A 14,833-nucleotide genomic window follows, 5' to 3' on the forward strand; every position below is an offset into this window, starting at 1 on the left:
CACTCAGACTCCAATGTTACCAACACCTAATTAAGTATAAGTTAGGCAAATAGCAATTCATGTTTATTTAAATTCATGAAAGTTGATATTTAATTTACTAAAATTGGCTAACCTAATTTATCTTAATAATTTGATTTCTCTATTAATTCAATACGACAGCTTATTATGAGAATCAAAGATGCTTCAGGTAAATGGACAGAGTGGAAATTTTACATGACAACAATAAATTGTAAGATATAAACTCAATATAAAACGGAGAGAAATAACTTGAGCAAAATTTCTGATGACTTGAGATTGAAAAGAAATGACAGTTATTTTATTCACCAACATAGAGTAATAAACTCAACTCAATGGGATCCACCTTTAACTGTTTCCTCGTGCTTAATAAAAATAATTACTAATGATTTTATCGATATTTTCATTCTTATAGAAAATTTTATTGATTTAATAGCAAATTCTTAACAGTTTTGGGCCCTTTCTTAGTCTTATTATATTGATAATTAGACTAAGAGATAGAATGGAAATTACATGAATGTAAAGGAAAAATTCCCAACCTAACAGCAAGAAGCAAAAAAGTGAGTCCAGAGCAAGTTAACAATCTAGTCTCAAGTGTTTCCATCAAATTATAAGTTTAACTTTATGTGACATTTAATCAAATTTAACTCTCATAATAATCTAACTCTGTAAAGTTGGATAAATCATTATGAAGTTCATAATCAGCTTAACCAAAAAAATTAACGCCATAAGAAACAATAGATGGGCAAAGCTAACCTTGTTCATTATTTTGATGTCTGGAATGGCCTGGCAGGTATATCAGATCAACATGCTTTATTTGCGTTTCGATACTGTTGTCGATATAAATGTTGAAAGACAATTTCACATCCAACTGCCATCATTCACCATTTGTATGGACCTTGATCTTGATGCATTAAATCCACTGAAAGAGATATATCCAGATAAACAGCTGAGCAATAACTTGACATCTGATGAGAAACGTAAACTTTACCGATCAGCACCGATTGATCTACTGTTTAAATATGCAGTCATACAAAGTGATTTAACTATAAACTGTTTATTGATTTGCTCTCAAAATTCACGATTTACCAATGGTTCTTGTGTTGATGTTCCTTGTCATGATTATTCACCAGTCCGTAAAACGATTGCTTGGGCCAGGAACAGTGCTCTTCGTCGATGTGAAACTTACTTTCATTGGAATGACCCTTCTCAGCCCAATTCAGGCGAACCTTTTATGGAGGAATCAAATGGTGAACGTGATTTGATCAATTTTAATATAACCAAGGCGAGTAACGAGCAAGCTTCAGTCATTTTCTCGATGCACGATGGCTCATTGGTACCGTGGACAGAGGATCAAGATTTTTCATCTCTACACGTTGGCTTAATGTCAATTGTCTCAGTAAATTATCAACTGACTCGAATAATGCTATTAGAACCGCCATATAAAACTAACTGCAGGAAATATCCAAAGTTGTCCGGCTGGGTAGGATGCATGTATGACTGCAAAGAAGAGCTCAATATAAAAGACTCTAATGGTTGGCCTTTGGATGTTCCAGCAGAATCGAATGTTTCGATACCATTTGTTCCTGAATCGAGACAATTAGGTGATCCTCATTTAACACACAAAATAAATCGTGAATGTCGCCGGGAATGTGATCGTGAACAATGTACTTTAAACGAATACTCACATTATCTCAAATACATCCAATATAGTTTAACCGGCGATCCTAATATTGATCCCTCACAATCATCTTATTTAACCCGAGTTTACATCCATCGACCATTTAACTTTGATGTCGTCTACAAACATCGTCCAGCTATTGAATTCATTGAGTACTTTAGCTATGTTGGGTCAGCTATTGGGTTATGGTTTGGTTTCTCTTGTCTTACTTTTTTCAATTTTGCGGAAAAATTTTTCAAACAATTGATTAGTGGTAAACAAGTACCAGAAAAAGCACCGAAAACACTGATGAAAAAACAGGGAAATACCAATGAAACGAGTACAAACACACCAAAGAGAATCAAGAAAAGGCCTCCAAATATAACGTTAACACCGCCACGAACTAATAATATGATTTTGCCAATAAGCACTAATCTCTCACCAACTTATAAATCCTTCAATCAATCTCCTGATGATGTTGTGCGTTTTAATGGACCCTTGACAAGCTAAGAACAGAGCTGATTCCTTTGAGGTTAAACTCATCTTTGTAAATAATTAAACAAATCTAATTGTAAATTGAAGTAAAGATTTAAAATGAAATAATTGTAAATCGTTAAAATAACGAAATTTTAAAATTGATTGTTACTTGAAATGATTGGCAATTTTAATCCAGTTTGCCATCAACTGCAACTATTAGGATCATAACATAATTTTGGTTATTTTTATTTGTTCAAAATCGGACCTTAATAGATAATTTGACTTGAATACTTGTAAGTATTAATGTAATACTTTAAAGCTAATCATTAAAGCTCTTAATCGTTGGGCAATTAAAATACTGAAATGTTCAAAGCATTTTTAATCGACTCACTTCAAATTCTCATCGATTTAAATTATCTAGTAATATAGAAGGTAATATAAAACAATTTAGCAAGCTGTTCAAATCAAAAGAAAATGAAATAATAAACAAATCGCTTTTATATTGGGATTGAAAAAAAGTTCATAAACATCATTTACTCAACAATGAAGTCCCATTCAAATGATCAATCATTTTTGATGTTAAACTTGTTGATTATCTGAAAATTCAGGATTCAACTGTGAACATTATGACGATAATTACAATGTGGATAGTTTCCCATGAAATGGTAATGAAAGGAAATCTTATAATAATGTTTTCAATCGTTTCAATCGATAAATACATGATTTGTTGACATGTTGAGATTCATATTAAAATTCATGGAAGCACAACTGACATTAAAGCTAACTGTTTTATTGGCTTTCATAATTATCTCTCATTAACAAGTTAATCAAAACAAAATAAAATAGTGAAATGCAAATCAAAACAGGTTGAACCGTATTCTTATGTATTTGTAGTTGGTGAAAAGATGTAAAGTGAAATTATGTTGCCATTGTGGGCTAACATGCTTCGTGTTTACAGATTAATAGTTGGTTATTGTTGATTCTCAAAGTAATTTGGAGCTCAATTAAACAAATTAAACACTTAATATCAATGTTATCTTCAAAAAAATACTTTGAAACCATTGAGGAAGCTTCAGTTAAGAGTTTCAATGTTATTAACATTGCTAAAAACAATGGAGTGTCAGGTGATGACAAAGCGGTTAAGACAACTAAGAGTTTAGAGTTGTTCAAAATTTGTTACAATCTTGTGACAATTATTGGGTTTTTATGGCAAATTTATTCGGTTAATTACATTTATCTTCAATACAATACGGTTGTTAATATTATTGTTTCCAAGATGACCCATTACAATATGCCAGGAATCACCATCTGCCTTGATTATGACATGGAAGACAAGGAAACCTTTAAACTATTTTATCCTGATCACAACATGGACAACTATTCACCAGATGATTTACGTCTCATCTTTTTGCAAACCCCAATACATTCAATTTATCGTAATGCTCATACTGTTGGAAGAGTGTCCATCAACTGTACAGTCAAATGTTCCCGTGATTCCCGATTCGTCAAACCCAGTTCATCCTTTCAATCAACTTCTTTCGATTCAGCTTCATTTTGTGTTGACATTCCTTGTTCAATTTACTCTAAGCCCATTGAAACTTTATCCTGGGCTCGTAACAATGTTATCCGTCGCTGTACAACCTATTTCACTTGGAACTCAACATCAAAGCCTTTACGTGAATACAGTGAGGATGGTCGTGAGTTGATTGAGTTCAATGTTGCCTCCAATGGTTCAGCTGTTGTCATTTTTGCCATGCATTCCGGTAAAACATTACCTTGGACTGAACGAGAAGATTTCTCTTCATTGGATATTGATCGATATCGACGATTCACCATCGACTATTCAGTAATCATTTTTGAACTGCTTCCTCATCCGTATAAAACCAACTGTTCTCATTACATTGAATACGGTGTCTTTGGTAGAACTTATTGTGTCCATTCATGTGAACGCTCGATGTTTAGACGTGAAAGAGGAACTTGGCCTCTTGACGTGCCAGCTCCTGTGAACACTTCACTATCTTTTTTCCCTCATGGATCTGGCTTGAGACGTGAAAGAGCCTTTCCTCTAAAGACCTTTGCTGCTTGCTCTAAATCATGTATCCAACCGGAGTGTTCATCTTACATCATTACTTTCACAACCAAAAACCAAGATTTCATCCAAAATCATGATAATAAAACACAGCTAAGGTCATCCATCTTTGTAAATCGACCCCATTCCTACGCTATTAGCTACACTCATTCCCCTGCAATCAATTTCATTGAATATTTTACTTATATTAGTGGATCATTTTCCCTCTGGTTTGGTTTATCTGCTTTATCTATCTTTAATGTTTTACCAAGAATCTGTGAAGGTAATCATGATCTGAACTTCACTTACTTAAAATATATGCTGAATACTGTGAAAAAACATTAATTTTCATTTCTTTTAATCTAACAGGTAATAAAAAGCCAATGAAACGTCCAATTGCAGTTGACAAATTAGACAAAAGATTTTGGCAAACATCAAAGTATGTGAATGGATTTTATTCAAATTATAAGCATATTGAGAGCAAAGTAATATTTGATAATTCAATGGACTTATCTCACGATTCAAATTCAACGGATAAATCAATCGAATCAACAAATCCGATTTTCTTGTCAATGATTTCAACTGGAAGGAGAGCAAATGGTAAAAAGCATTCATTAACCAGAGTTTTCCAAACCTTTGAAGCACACAGAATCATATATTGAACAATCTAAAGACATTTAATGCTGTTTTGTGCTGCATAGACTATTATGAAACGATTAATCCCTGTTGCCATCAATTGTAATTTAATTAAATTATCATAATACACTCATGAAAGTGAGATATTGAAGTTTGTTACAAACCTTATCGAACAGTTTGTTGGTGACTTCGCTGTTTTACATCAAGGATGAGCATCGGACTTTTTAACTTTCATTAATGACATCGAAAGTTAATTATCATCTCGAAAACATCATTTTATACCATATTCGACCACTCAAAGAGTCATATCAATAGAAAATTAATTAGTTTGTTGCTAAATGCATTTACCAAGAATTGTTACCTTCGAGATAATGACTAACTCTTGAAGTATTGCACTATTCAACAACTAAGTTCAATTGTGTCATTTTGAATCTCGTTTAGTTGTAAAATATTGTAAATTGTTGTGAATCAGGATTTCAAAAATCAATATTGTGAGTTTACTGATTGGGTTTTTTTAACAGAGATCAAATTAAGTCAACAATAAACCAAATATTATATTTTTGGGTTCAATGGAAAAATTCCCTTCATTATCTGAAAGTCGGTTATAATTTACAATCAAGTTATTCTTAAAGTAATCGGAGTAAGAGATCAAGTATCTTAGATGATGATTAATAGCAGCAGAAACAGTGTTTTTTGTCGAAAATCAATAATGTAACTTGCAGGTTAACTTCAGGTTGATCATTGTTAATTTATTGGTAGATGTCATAAAAAAGGTTGTGTCATGTAATGAAAAGTAATGTCAAATCACTAACAAGGTGTTTGTAAACTTAAATTGATCTGATTTATTTGACAGATTATCACCAGATCGATATGATTGACAAAGAGTGAAAATCCGATAAGTCTCAGGATTAATATTGCTAGTGTTGCAGGATCATAATTTTGATCCATCAAAAAAGCACTAATTTTTGCTGTGTTTTTCTGATTAGTAGATGAATTTCAGTAAGTTTTAAAATTTTGCTTAAAACATGCTTTTTAGCCTTTGAGCATTTAAAATTTGGATCGATCATGATCAAGAACTTCAATGATCGATTTTGATCGAGTGATCGATTCCATTCCTATTGATGCCTGAAATTTTGTGGAAATGTTTATTTGTTATGGAATGAAGATGATGAAGATAAAGATTTGCAAGTACGAAAATACATTTGATGATTTGAGTGGCAAAAAATTGTTGTCAAAAATGAGAGGCGGAGAGAGTGAGGGGGAGAAAGAAAAAGATAGCAAATCTTTTCACTTTCTCTTCTCTCTGCATTATCCTCTTTTGCTCCCTGTAATACACATTGCTTTTTTTGTCATCTCGTGTATTTTAACAGTTCACTTTCATGTTGTTTCACCAACACTCCTATCAAATTGTGTTTTATTTACATCGATTTGTAAATCATTTGTGATCAAGTTTGTAACCTTCAATAGCAACAGCTAAATATTGAATAAACCTCATCAAAAGGCACGGTTCCACTTAACCAGTTTACACTCTTTCGTTGTGTTTACATTACTTTTCAAGCGATTTTGGATAAAATCGAATGGTAGATATAATTAGACCAACATTTTCGACATGTCATCAGGTCAACCCATTTTCATATACACAGTTTCGTTCCTGTCTGCCATCGGAGGCTTCCTCTTTGGCTATGACACTGGTATTGTTTCTGGAGCCATGGTCTTGATCAGAAAACAGCTGGATCTGGACGACATTTGGCAAGAGTTGATTGTTAGTATAACCATTGGTATGGCTTGGATATTTAGTTCCATAGCTGGCTTTTTTACTGATCGTTATGGTCGACGTCCAGTTATTTTGTTAGCTTCTGCTATATTCACTGCAGGTTCGGTAGTTATGGCATTTGCAATGGAAAAATGGGCTTTACTCGTTGGACGAGCCATTGTTGGAGTTGGCATTGGCTTGGCATCCATGGTAGTTCCCATGTATATTGCTGAAGTGGCTCCTGACCAAGTCCGTGGATCTCTTGTGATGATAAACAATTGTTTCATAACTGGTGGACAATTCATTGCCTCTGTAATCGCCGGTTTCCTGAGTTATTTTGACCATGACCTAGCTTGGAGGTAAGATTCAGCTTTTTATTTTCATATTTCAGTTTGTTTACTTCTAAAAATAGCTCTTTAGTCGTTGGATTTTTTCGATTAATCCATTCTATGAAGATGTTTCCATTGATTCGATGAGTTAGATGATTTGATAATTTAGCCTTGAGAAGAAACCAGAATTTCTTTTGACCAATCTGGTTGAACTTGTTGCACAACTTAAGAGAAAGTCTAACCCTTTTAAGATTTAACTGAATTTATGTTAATAAGTGAAAGTGAAAAAACCAGATATCAATCTGATTACTTATCGAGACAGTTTCATTCACTCGTTACAGCTTTACTTTGTTTTGTTTGTGTACAAATAGCGCCGTTTCCTCAATTCAATGTCACTTCAGTAAACGTAGCATGACTCGTTTACTTAGTGATTAGCTTCATCCATTCAAATTCAACCTTAGTGATTTGTTAGGTCTAAATGAGTGTGAAGTGAAAGGCTGAAATCTGAATGTTTATTTTCATGCTAAAGCCAATGAAATAAACTTCACCTTCTTGACCAAGCCCTTGTTTCCAGTAGCCATCATGAATAAATTTGCAAATCAATTTCTAGCATTTCCATTCCACTCCCTTTTCGAGGTCTCTTCACGAATTCAAAAGACCCAGAGAAACGTCAACTAACAATTATCCTCTGATATCGTTATTTTAAGCAAAGTCTAGACATTTTCCCTCTTTTCTCAGGTTATGAAAATGGCTATTTAAACATCATTGCATGCTTTTGCTATATTAAAGCACAACAATGTAATTTCAGTCCAGCAAAGATAAATATGAAATTAAATGCTACTAGACATTCCTAGGGATTTTGAATTTTCATTTTTGGTTAAATTTTTTGAAAAATTCATTAAGAATCAACTTGATTTAGCATAATTATCTCAAAAAGATACAATTTTCATGTCATTATGACATTAAGTCATAATTACAATTACCAACTGGTACAATTTTGATTATCGCTACTATCGTAATCAGTTAGCGTGATTTAATTTCAAAAACGCCCTTAATCGTGAAATTTCTATTCAATATCAAAATTAATATTTTTCCATGATTCTATTTGTTTACGTATTTGTAAACTGATTTAAACGATTCATTGTTCCAGCTTCAGTCAAATTTTTGTTAAGTTCAACTTCCTAGAGTAAATTTCCATTCAATTGACTACATTCAGGCAAATCCAATATGACTCTCTGAATCCTTGATGATATTAAATTCAAGATCAATTCACTGAATAATTGTTTTATAATATTACTCAATAATGGCGGTTAAAGTATCTCGAAGTTTCATTTTCACATGGTTCTGCTTTTGAAACCATTTAACACCTTTTTGCTTTCAAACATGATTTAATTGCATTTTTATCACCATAATTCAATCCTTATTCAATAATCCAATAATGATTTAAAATCATTAAAGGACGAATAAATTCACTGTTAATGATTTTTCACATTTCTTTATGGTTATGATAACTTTCAAGACTTTGATTTACAATTAATTGATAACGTACTGCTAACGTAAATTGATACAACTCAAAAAACTCAACTCAAATTCAAAAAATCTATCAATCCACTGATTTGGGTTATTTCACAGTTTAACTGCTTATATCAAGTTATCTGACCCAGTCAATTCTTATCAACAAGATTTTATTTTATCATCACATCATCTCAAGATTGATCAAATCATGATAATGCTGATATAATTATAGATCACCAATATCTTAATTATTGTTATTGCTTGGAATCATTAACCTTTCAATGATCAATAATGACGAAATATTATAAGCTAAACTGTACCAATCCATGTGAAGATACAAATGCACCTCAAATGATGGACTCGTCTTTATTATTTTTATATGCCTAATTACATGAAATAGTTTATTATTTAGATATTTTATGACGATATCCACGATTTCATGATTTTATCCATGGTAATTCATACTAAATCGTTTCTCTTCACTCAATTTTACTTTTAATGTCTCATTTCAAATCTTGCAGAAGTTAATATTTTTGTATTTGGTAGTTGCATCTAGCTTATTAGATTAAATTTTTTCAATTTTCACTGCCGTTTTCTTGTTCGAATGGTTCAGTAGTCCATATTAAATATGAAAGCTTCATCCAGTCCGCCTATTTTCGTGTACTTAGTGTCACTGCTTTCTGCCGTCGGTGGTTTCCTCTTTGGCTATGACACTGGCATTGTTTCTGGTGCTATGGTGTTCATCAAGAAACAATTCAACTTGACTGACTTCTGGCAAGAGTTGATCATAAGCATAACTCTAGTATTTGCTTGGATATTCAGTTCCGTTGTTGGATACTTTACTGATCGCTTTGGCCGTCGACCAGTCATTCTGTTTGCTTCAACTGTATTTACTCTAGGCTCAGTGGTTATGGCCATTGCTGTGGGTAAATGGACTTTACTCATTGGTCGAGCAATTGTCGGTGTTGGCATTGGATTAGCATCAATGGTTGTCCCCATGTATATCGCTGAAGTGGCTCCAGCTGAAATACGTGGATCTCTTACAATACTGAACCAATGTTTAATCTCGGGCGGTCAATTTATAGCGGCTGTCATCGCTGGCTTTCTCAGTTATTTAGATCACAATCTTGCTTGGAGGTAAGCAAGATTCAAATATTATTCACAAACTGAGTATCAAATAGCAAATAGTTAAGGTCTCACTTTATAACCAATATGGTTAAGCCTAGTAATTTGTCGCTTTTATCAACAATCATTTCTATTTATCAATTCTAAGGAAATTCTATTATTTTCCCATTCCTAATTAAGTATTCATAACCATGATTATCATCTTGTCATAACCAAAATCAATCATTACATCTTCTGGTACAAATTAGGTTCTTATCATTCATTGTGTTCATAACTATCATATAAAGCAACTTTGTTGACGTATTTGTTGATTATTGATATGATAAAAGAGTCTTTCCAAAACTTCATTTTTTATTCACTATTGTCATCATGATAAACATTTTCATAAACATCCAAATCGTCATAAAAATTATCACTTTTTTCATGTAATTTAAAGCTCTCCCACCTTGATTCTTGGTTCTAATTACCATTAAGGGTTAACTACTATATGGCGTTAACTACAACCATTAGTTGATAAAAGCATAAACTTTTCATTGAATAGTGTCTTGTTCATGTTTTGGGTTTACTGCGTTTGGGTTAATCTTTTTTAGATAATTTGTGTTTCTTTTTTTACTAAATGAACTTTTAATGGCATGAATAATGATAGCCAAAGTGACTTCAGTCTATGGAAAGATACGCTGAATTCGTAGCTCAGATAACTCAATTATTTACTATTCAACTTAAGCCTAAATAATGATAATCACTGCTAATATTTTCAGTCATCATTTCAAATCACGTTATCTTGTTATTTTTATGGCCTTTGGAGCTTTCCATTCTAGTTCCAATGCAATTTAATTCAATCAATCATCTTAATTTCAAAGTGATCATTCATTCCGAAATTCCTCTGTGGAAAATGATTGAGCAACTTTCTAATCTCAGAATCACTTCGGTTCAAAATCGAGAGTCTCTGAACAATTGCTCAATTAGGTTCATTTTCAATGCAACCATGAAATATTTAGCTTCAAAACTCAAAGCTAAAGAAACGAAAAAAGTGCTTTTTCGAAATTCAAATTCTTTTAAATGATAATTGCTTAAAATTTGCTTGGAAAAACGTTTATATAAAATTTCGATTCCAAGTCCATAAAATTCACCAAAATACTCATTTCACTGCAATCTCTTAGATTTTGATTCGTTTTCAATTCTGGTTTGGTCGAAATTTTGATTTTATCTCGAAAACCCAAAAGTTGCTTTTAATGATTTTGACTGAAAATTTGAAACTGGAAAATAATTTATCCATAAAATGATTTTTGAGGTACAATTTTTGTCTATTTGAAGGATAGTGAGTTAAATTGTTATTTACTGATTGGTTAAGTATTATATCTTTGAGTGATACAATTGCAAAAATTTTCCGTTAACTTTGGTGACATTGGTTAAGATTTTTCTGGAAACAATTAATAATCTTTACATTTGGCTTATCTGCATTAAATGGGTCAATAAACGTTGAGTCAAAATGTAATTTCAATTGTTTACTAGAGTAATTTGATTTTTTCAACTTTTCCATGGATTATTTTGCTCTTTTGGTTTATTCCCATAACCTTTCATGAATCTCAATCTCATTCAACCCAATTCAATCCATTCATCTTCAACTTTTAATGGACAACTTTATTTTCATTAACGGTCATTATCCTTGTGCTATTGTTGAATGCATGTTATACTCATAAAGTATTTCATCTTCAATCAAATTCAATTGTAGTTCTTTGAATCTTACCCATGAACCTAACTTGTTCAACTAATCAACAGTGACTTCTGCTGGTTATTAAGCAATCAGCAAGGCTTTCTTAATTAGTATATTTCCCATCTTATGGATTCTTTTGATTGACTAAACAGTATTTAAAACATTAGAATCCAATGTTTCCAATTGTGCAGTATTTAGTGTTTGGCAAAAGATCAATTCTTCCACGAGATTCAAAATTTCAATGTTCACTCTAATTAGTGTAATCATTTTATTTGCATCAATTACATGTTTTATAACTGTGATTAATGTACCTGAAGATTCACACAGTATCCTTCAATGTAACCTGTGCTCATTTTTATAGTTGAATTTTTCAGATTAATTACAACGAACAATTTTTATGCTTCTATCAAGTTTAGTCATTGACATTACTTGATTCAATCATCAACATTTATATGTTATGAATTCAAGTGTCTTTGTACGAATTTAATGTGAATGCGAGTAAAATGTCACCTCCATCAGGTCAACCCATTTTCGTGTACACAGTGTCATTTTTGTCTGCCATCGGTGGTTTCCTCTTTGGCTATGACACTGGTATTGTTTCTGGTGCTATGGTTTTGATTAAAAAGCAGTTGGATCTGAACGACATTTGGCAAGAGCTGATTATCAGCATAACTCTAGTATTTGCTTGGATATTTAGTACAATTGTTGGATACTTTACTGATCGTCTTGGCCGTCGACCAGTCATTCTGTTTGCTTCAACTGTATTTACTCTAGGCTCAGTAGTTATGGCCATCGCAATGGGCAAGTGGACTTTGCTCATTGGCCGAGCAATCGTCGGTGTTGGCATTGGACTATCATCCATGGTCATTCCCATGTATGTAGCTGAAGTGGCTCCTAGTAGCATTCGTGGATCTCTTGTCACAATCAACACTTGCTTCATCACCGGCGGACAGTTCATTGCTTCTGTAACTGCTGGTTTCTTGAGTTATTTAGATCATGATCTTGCTTGGAGGTAAGCAAGGCTAAAATGTTTGCTCGAATTTGTGTTCACCTTGAAATTCAATTAATAGCTTTCAGTATGTTTAGCTATCTATCGGACGATTATCTGAAAAGCTAAATTGTTGCCTTTAACAAATCACACTCAACTTTCACAAACTCGCTATGGTTCGAACTTCATTTATTGATTTAATGATTTGGTTATTAATATTATTTGGCTTTGATGAAAACCTCTTTTCATGTTAATTTTTTCGTTGCTTATTGAACTGACTCGTGATTCCTCACTTAATTTGCATTTTTATTTCTTCTGTGATTATGGCATGAATCAACTGATTTTGCCCTTTTGCTTTGTTCTTATGGACCATTGCGAGTTATTTAAATATTTATGTTGAAATCAATGTTACTTTCATTGGCATTGAAATTGAATTGAAACTGAATGTCAACTATTGACACATTAATTGTAAATAATGTTTTATAGCTGCAACCAAACTGGTTTGTTTTCATGAGGCATTAATTTTAATTGATACATCATGCTCATAAATCATAGAACTCGTGAAACTCATTCATGAAATTTTATCTCTCATTTCAATTAATCGAGTTTTGTTGCTTTTTAATTCAATTGTTATCAACCATTAATAAGGAAGTCCTGTTTGCTCAATGTTTTCATCAAATGATTCCAATCAATAATTTGATATTGATAGTGTTTTTACAAATCATGAAGGTTAATCAACTTTCCTTTTGTGTTTTCATTTGCTGTGACTTCATCTTCTTAATGATGTTTTATGACTCTGATCTTCGTCAGCTGAAACGAATTAAAGTTTTTTTCGAATTTAAAATTTATAAAAGTTTAAAAATGGATATCATTAACTACAGAATAATAATTATGAATCTATTATTTTTCTAGGTTAATGTTGGGTATTGCCGGTATTCCTGCGTTTCTCCAATTCATTGGATTCTTCTTCATGCCTGAATCACCTCGTTGGTTGGTCAAGAAAGGCAAAGACGAGCAAGCTAAAGCTATTTTGTGCCGAATTCGTAGTTGCGAGAGAGCTGCTCAACTGGAATATGAAATGATCAAAGACAGTTGCATTGCCGAAGAAGAGTCAAATGTTGAAACTAACAATGCTAGTGTTTTATCAAAAGTATTTGCATCTCAACCGTTGAGACGTGCTCTATTGGTTGGATGTGCACTACAAGCTGTTGCTCAATTATCTGGAATCAACACTGTTATGTATTATAGTGCGACAATCATTCAAATGTCCGGTGTTTACGAAGAAACATTGGCCATTTGGTTAGCCGCTGCTGTGGCTTCTGTAAATTTCCTTTGTACATTTATTGGATTCTATCTGGTTGAAAGAACTGGTCGACGTAAGCTAACTCTTGGATCACTTTCTGGTGTAATACTTAGTTTAGCCGTTCTTGCCGCTGGCTTTCAATTGACTGAACGTGAATCTCCCGCCATTCATCCTGAACCTTTAAATTCATCATTACCATTTTCATTCTCTGCTGATATGGACATTTGCTCAATTCAAACATCATGTCGTAGCTGCATCGCCCGACCTGAATGTGGATTTTGTTTCTCTGATTATCCTCCATGGGAAAATGGATCGTGTCTCTTAACCGCAAGAACGCCTCAATCAGAATGGGATGAAAGTAAATCTCAATATGGAACTTGTTCCAATGGAACAATTGTGCCTAAAAAATTAGTTTGGGCTTACGATTGGTGTCCATCTAAATATGCTTGGCTGACAATAATGGGTTTATGTCTTTACTTATTCTTCTTCGCACCCGGAATGGGTCCCATGCCATGGACTATCAATGCTGAAATCTATCCATTCTGGGCTCGTGGTACTTGCTATTCAATATCCACTTCAGCCAATTGGGCTTTCAATCTACTCGTTTCATTGACATTCCTTTCCTTGACTAAGGCCATCACAAAATACGGAGCTTTCTGGCTTTACTGTGGCTTTGCCATTGTTGGTTGGATATTCTTCTTTTTCGAGTTACCTGAAACTCGGGGAATGTCACTTGAAAATGTCGAAGAATTGTTCGACAAATCGAAGAACAAAAGCAAATCAAAGAAACAACCAGTCTCAGCTTCTAGTGTAACAATAAACAGCAAAACACCGATAGTGAAACACTGAAGAGGCCATAAAATAACTTCAAGCAACTCGTTGTGAGGATCATATGAGATCGATGGATGCAATTTTTATTTTTGTTTTTTAAACATAAATTTTTAACATGTAAAAAAAGAACGACGATAAGTTGTTGAACTTTTACCATCATTACTATTCCAATTTAAACATAGTTTGTGTATTTTAATTGTCAAATATTGTAAAAATTCAAATTGTATAATTAATCTAGTTTATTAATTTTCTTTAAATGTAAATGCAATGCATTTCAGTTAAAATTTAATTGTAAAAACCAATTAAGAGTTGGTGATCAATGAAGTATTTCTTCTAATTTCAGTTTTATGCCCTTTAATTCAAAAACGAACCCAAAGCGATCTTGTTGAAGCCAATGTCTCTGTGATTTCAAACTTCCA

General features: G+C 32.9%; 4 protein-coding genes across 8 annotated transcripts in view; all 4 read left to right on the forward strand.

Moving 5' to 3' along the window:
• Positions 1-230: 230 nt before the first annotated feature.
• Positions 231-2,508, forward strand: LOC149094984 (uncharacterized). The gene has a single exon (XM_089270380.1). The coding sequence runs from the start codon at positions 704-706 to the stop codon at positions 2,183-2,185; it is 1,482 nt and encodes a 493-aa protein (XP_089126506.1). The 5' UTR covers positions 231-703; the 3' UTR covers positions 2,186-2,508.
• Positions 2,509-3,072: 564 nt separating this feature from the next.
• LOC107361580 (uncharacterized) lies at positions 3,073-5,010 on the forward strand. Of its 2 annotated transcripts, XM_089266202.1 has the most exons (3): positions 3,073-4,339; positions 4,433-4,503; positions 4,590-5,010. In XM_089266202.1, exons 1-3 carry the CDS (start codon positions 3,183-3,185, stop codon positions 4,880-4,882), a joined length of 1,521 nt encoding a protein of 506 aa, XP_089122328.1. In that variant the 5' UTR covers positions 3,073-3,182; the 3' UTR covers positions 4,883-5,010. The 2 variants fall into 2 exon arrangements, with proteins under 2 accessions (XP_089122328.1, XP_015783901.2); XM_015928415.3 differs by having other exon boundaries at positions 3,077-4,503.
• A 1,314-nt stretch (positions 5,011-6,324) lies between these two features.
• Positions 6,325-14,833, forward strand: part of LOC107361941 (proton myo-inositol cotransporter) — a 28,962-nt gene continuing 20,453 nt past the window's right edge. The window contains exon 1 of the mRNA XM_089266201.1: positions 6,325-6,436. The gene's annotated coding sequence lies outside the window, so the exon portion shown is untranslated. The remainder of the gene's footprint in view (positions 6,437-14,833) is intronic.
• On the forward strand, positions 6,432-14,716 carry LOC107362024 (proton myo-inositol cotransporter). 4 transcript variants are annotated; one of them, XM_015929015.3, is made up of 3 exons: positions 6,432-6,618; positions 6,731-6,968; positions 13,193-14,716. In XM_015929015.3, exons 2-3 carry the CDS (start codon positions 6,742-6,744, stop codon positions 14,430-14,432), a joined length of 1,467 nt encoding a protein of 488 aa, XP_015784501.2. In that variant the 5' UTR covers positions 6,432-6,618; positions 6,731-6,741; the 3' UTR covers positions 14,433-14,716. The 4 variants fall into 4 exon arrangements, with proteins under 4 accessions (XP_015784501.2, XP_015784499.2, XP_015784498.1 ...); XM_015929013.3 differs by having other exon boundaries at positions 6,432-6,968; XM_015929012.3 differs by lacking the exons at positions 6,432-6,618; positions 6,731-6,968 and adding an exon at positions 8,969-9,590.

The sequence above is a fragment of the Tetranychus urticae genome, chromosome 1 (assembly GCF_039701765.1).
Source record: "Tetranychus urticae isolate SD_2017Ah chromosome 1, NJAU_TeUrti_SD_1.0, whole genome shotgun sequence".
Taxonomy (NCBI): Eukaryota; Metazoa; Arthropoda; class Arachnida; order Trombidiformes; family Tetranychidae; genus Tetranychus; species Tetranychus urticae.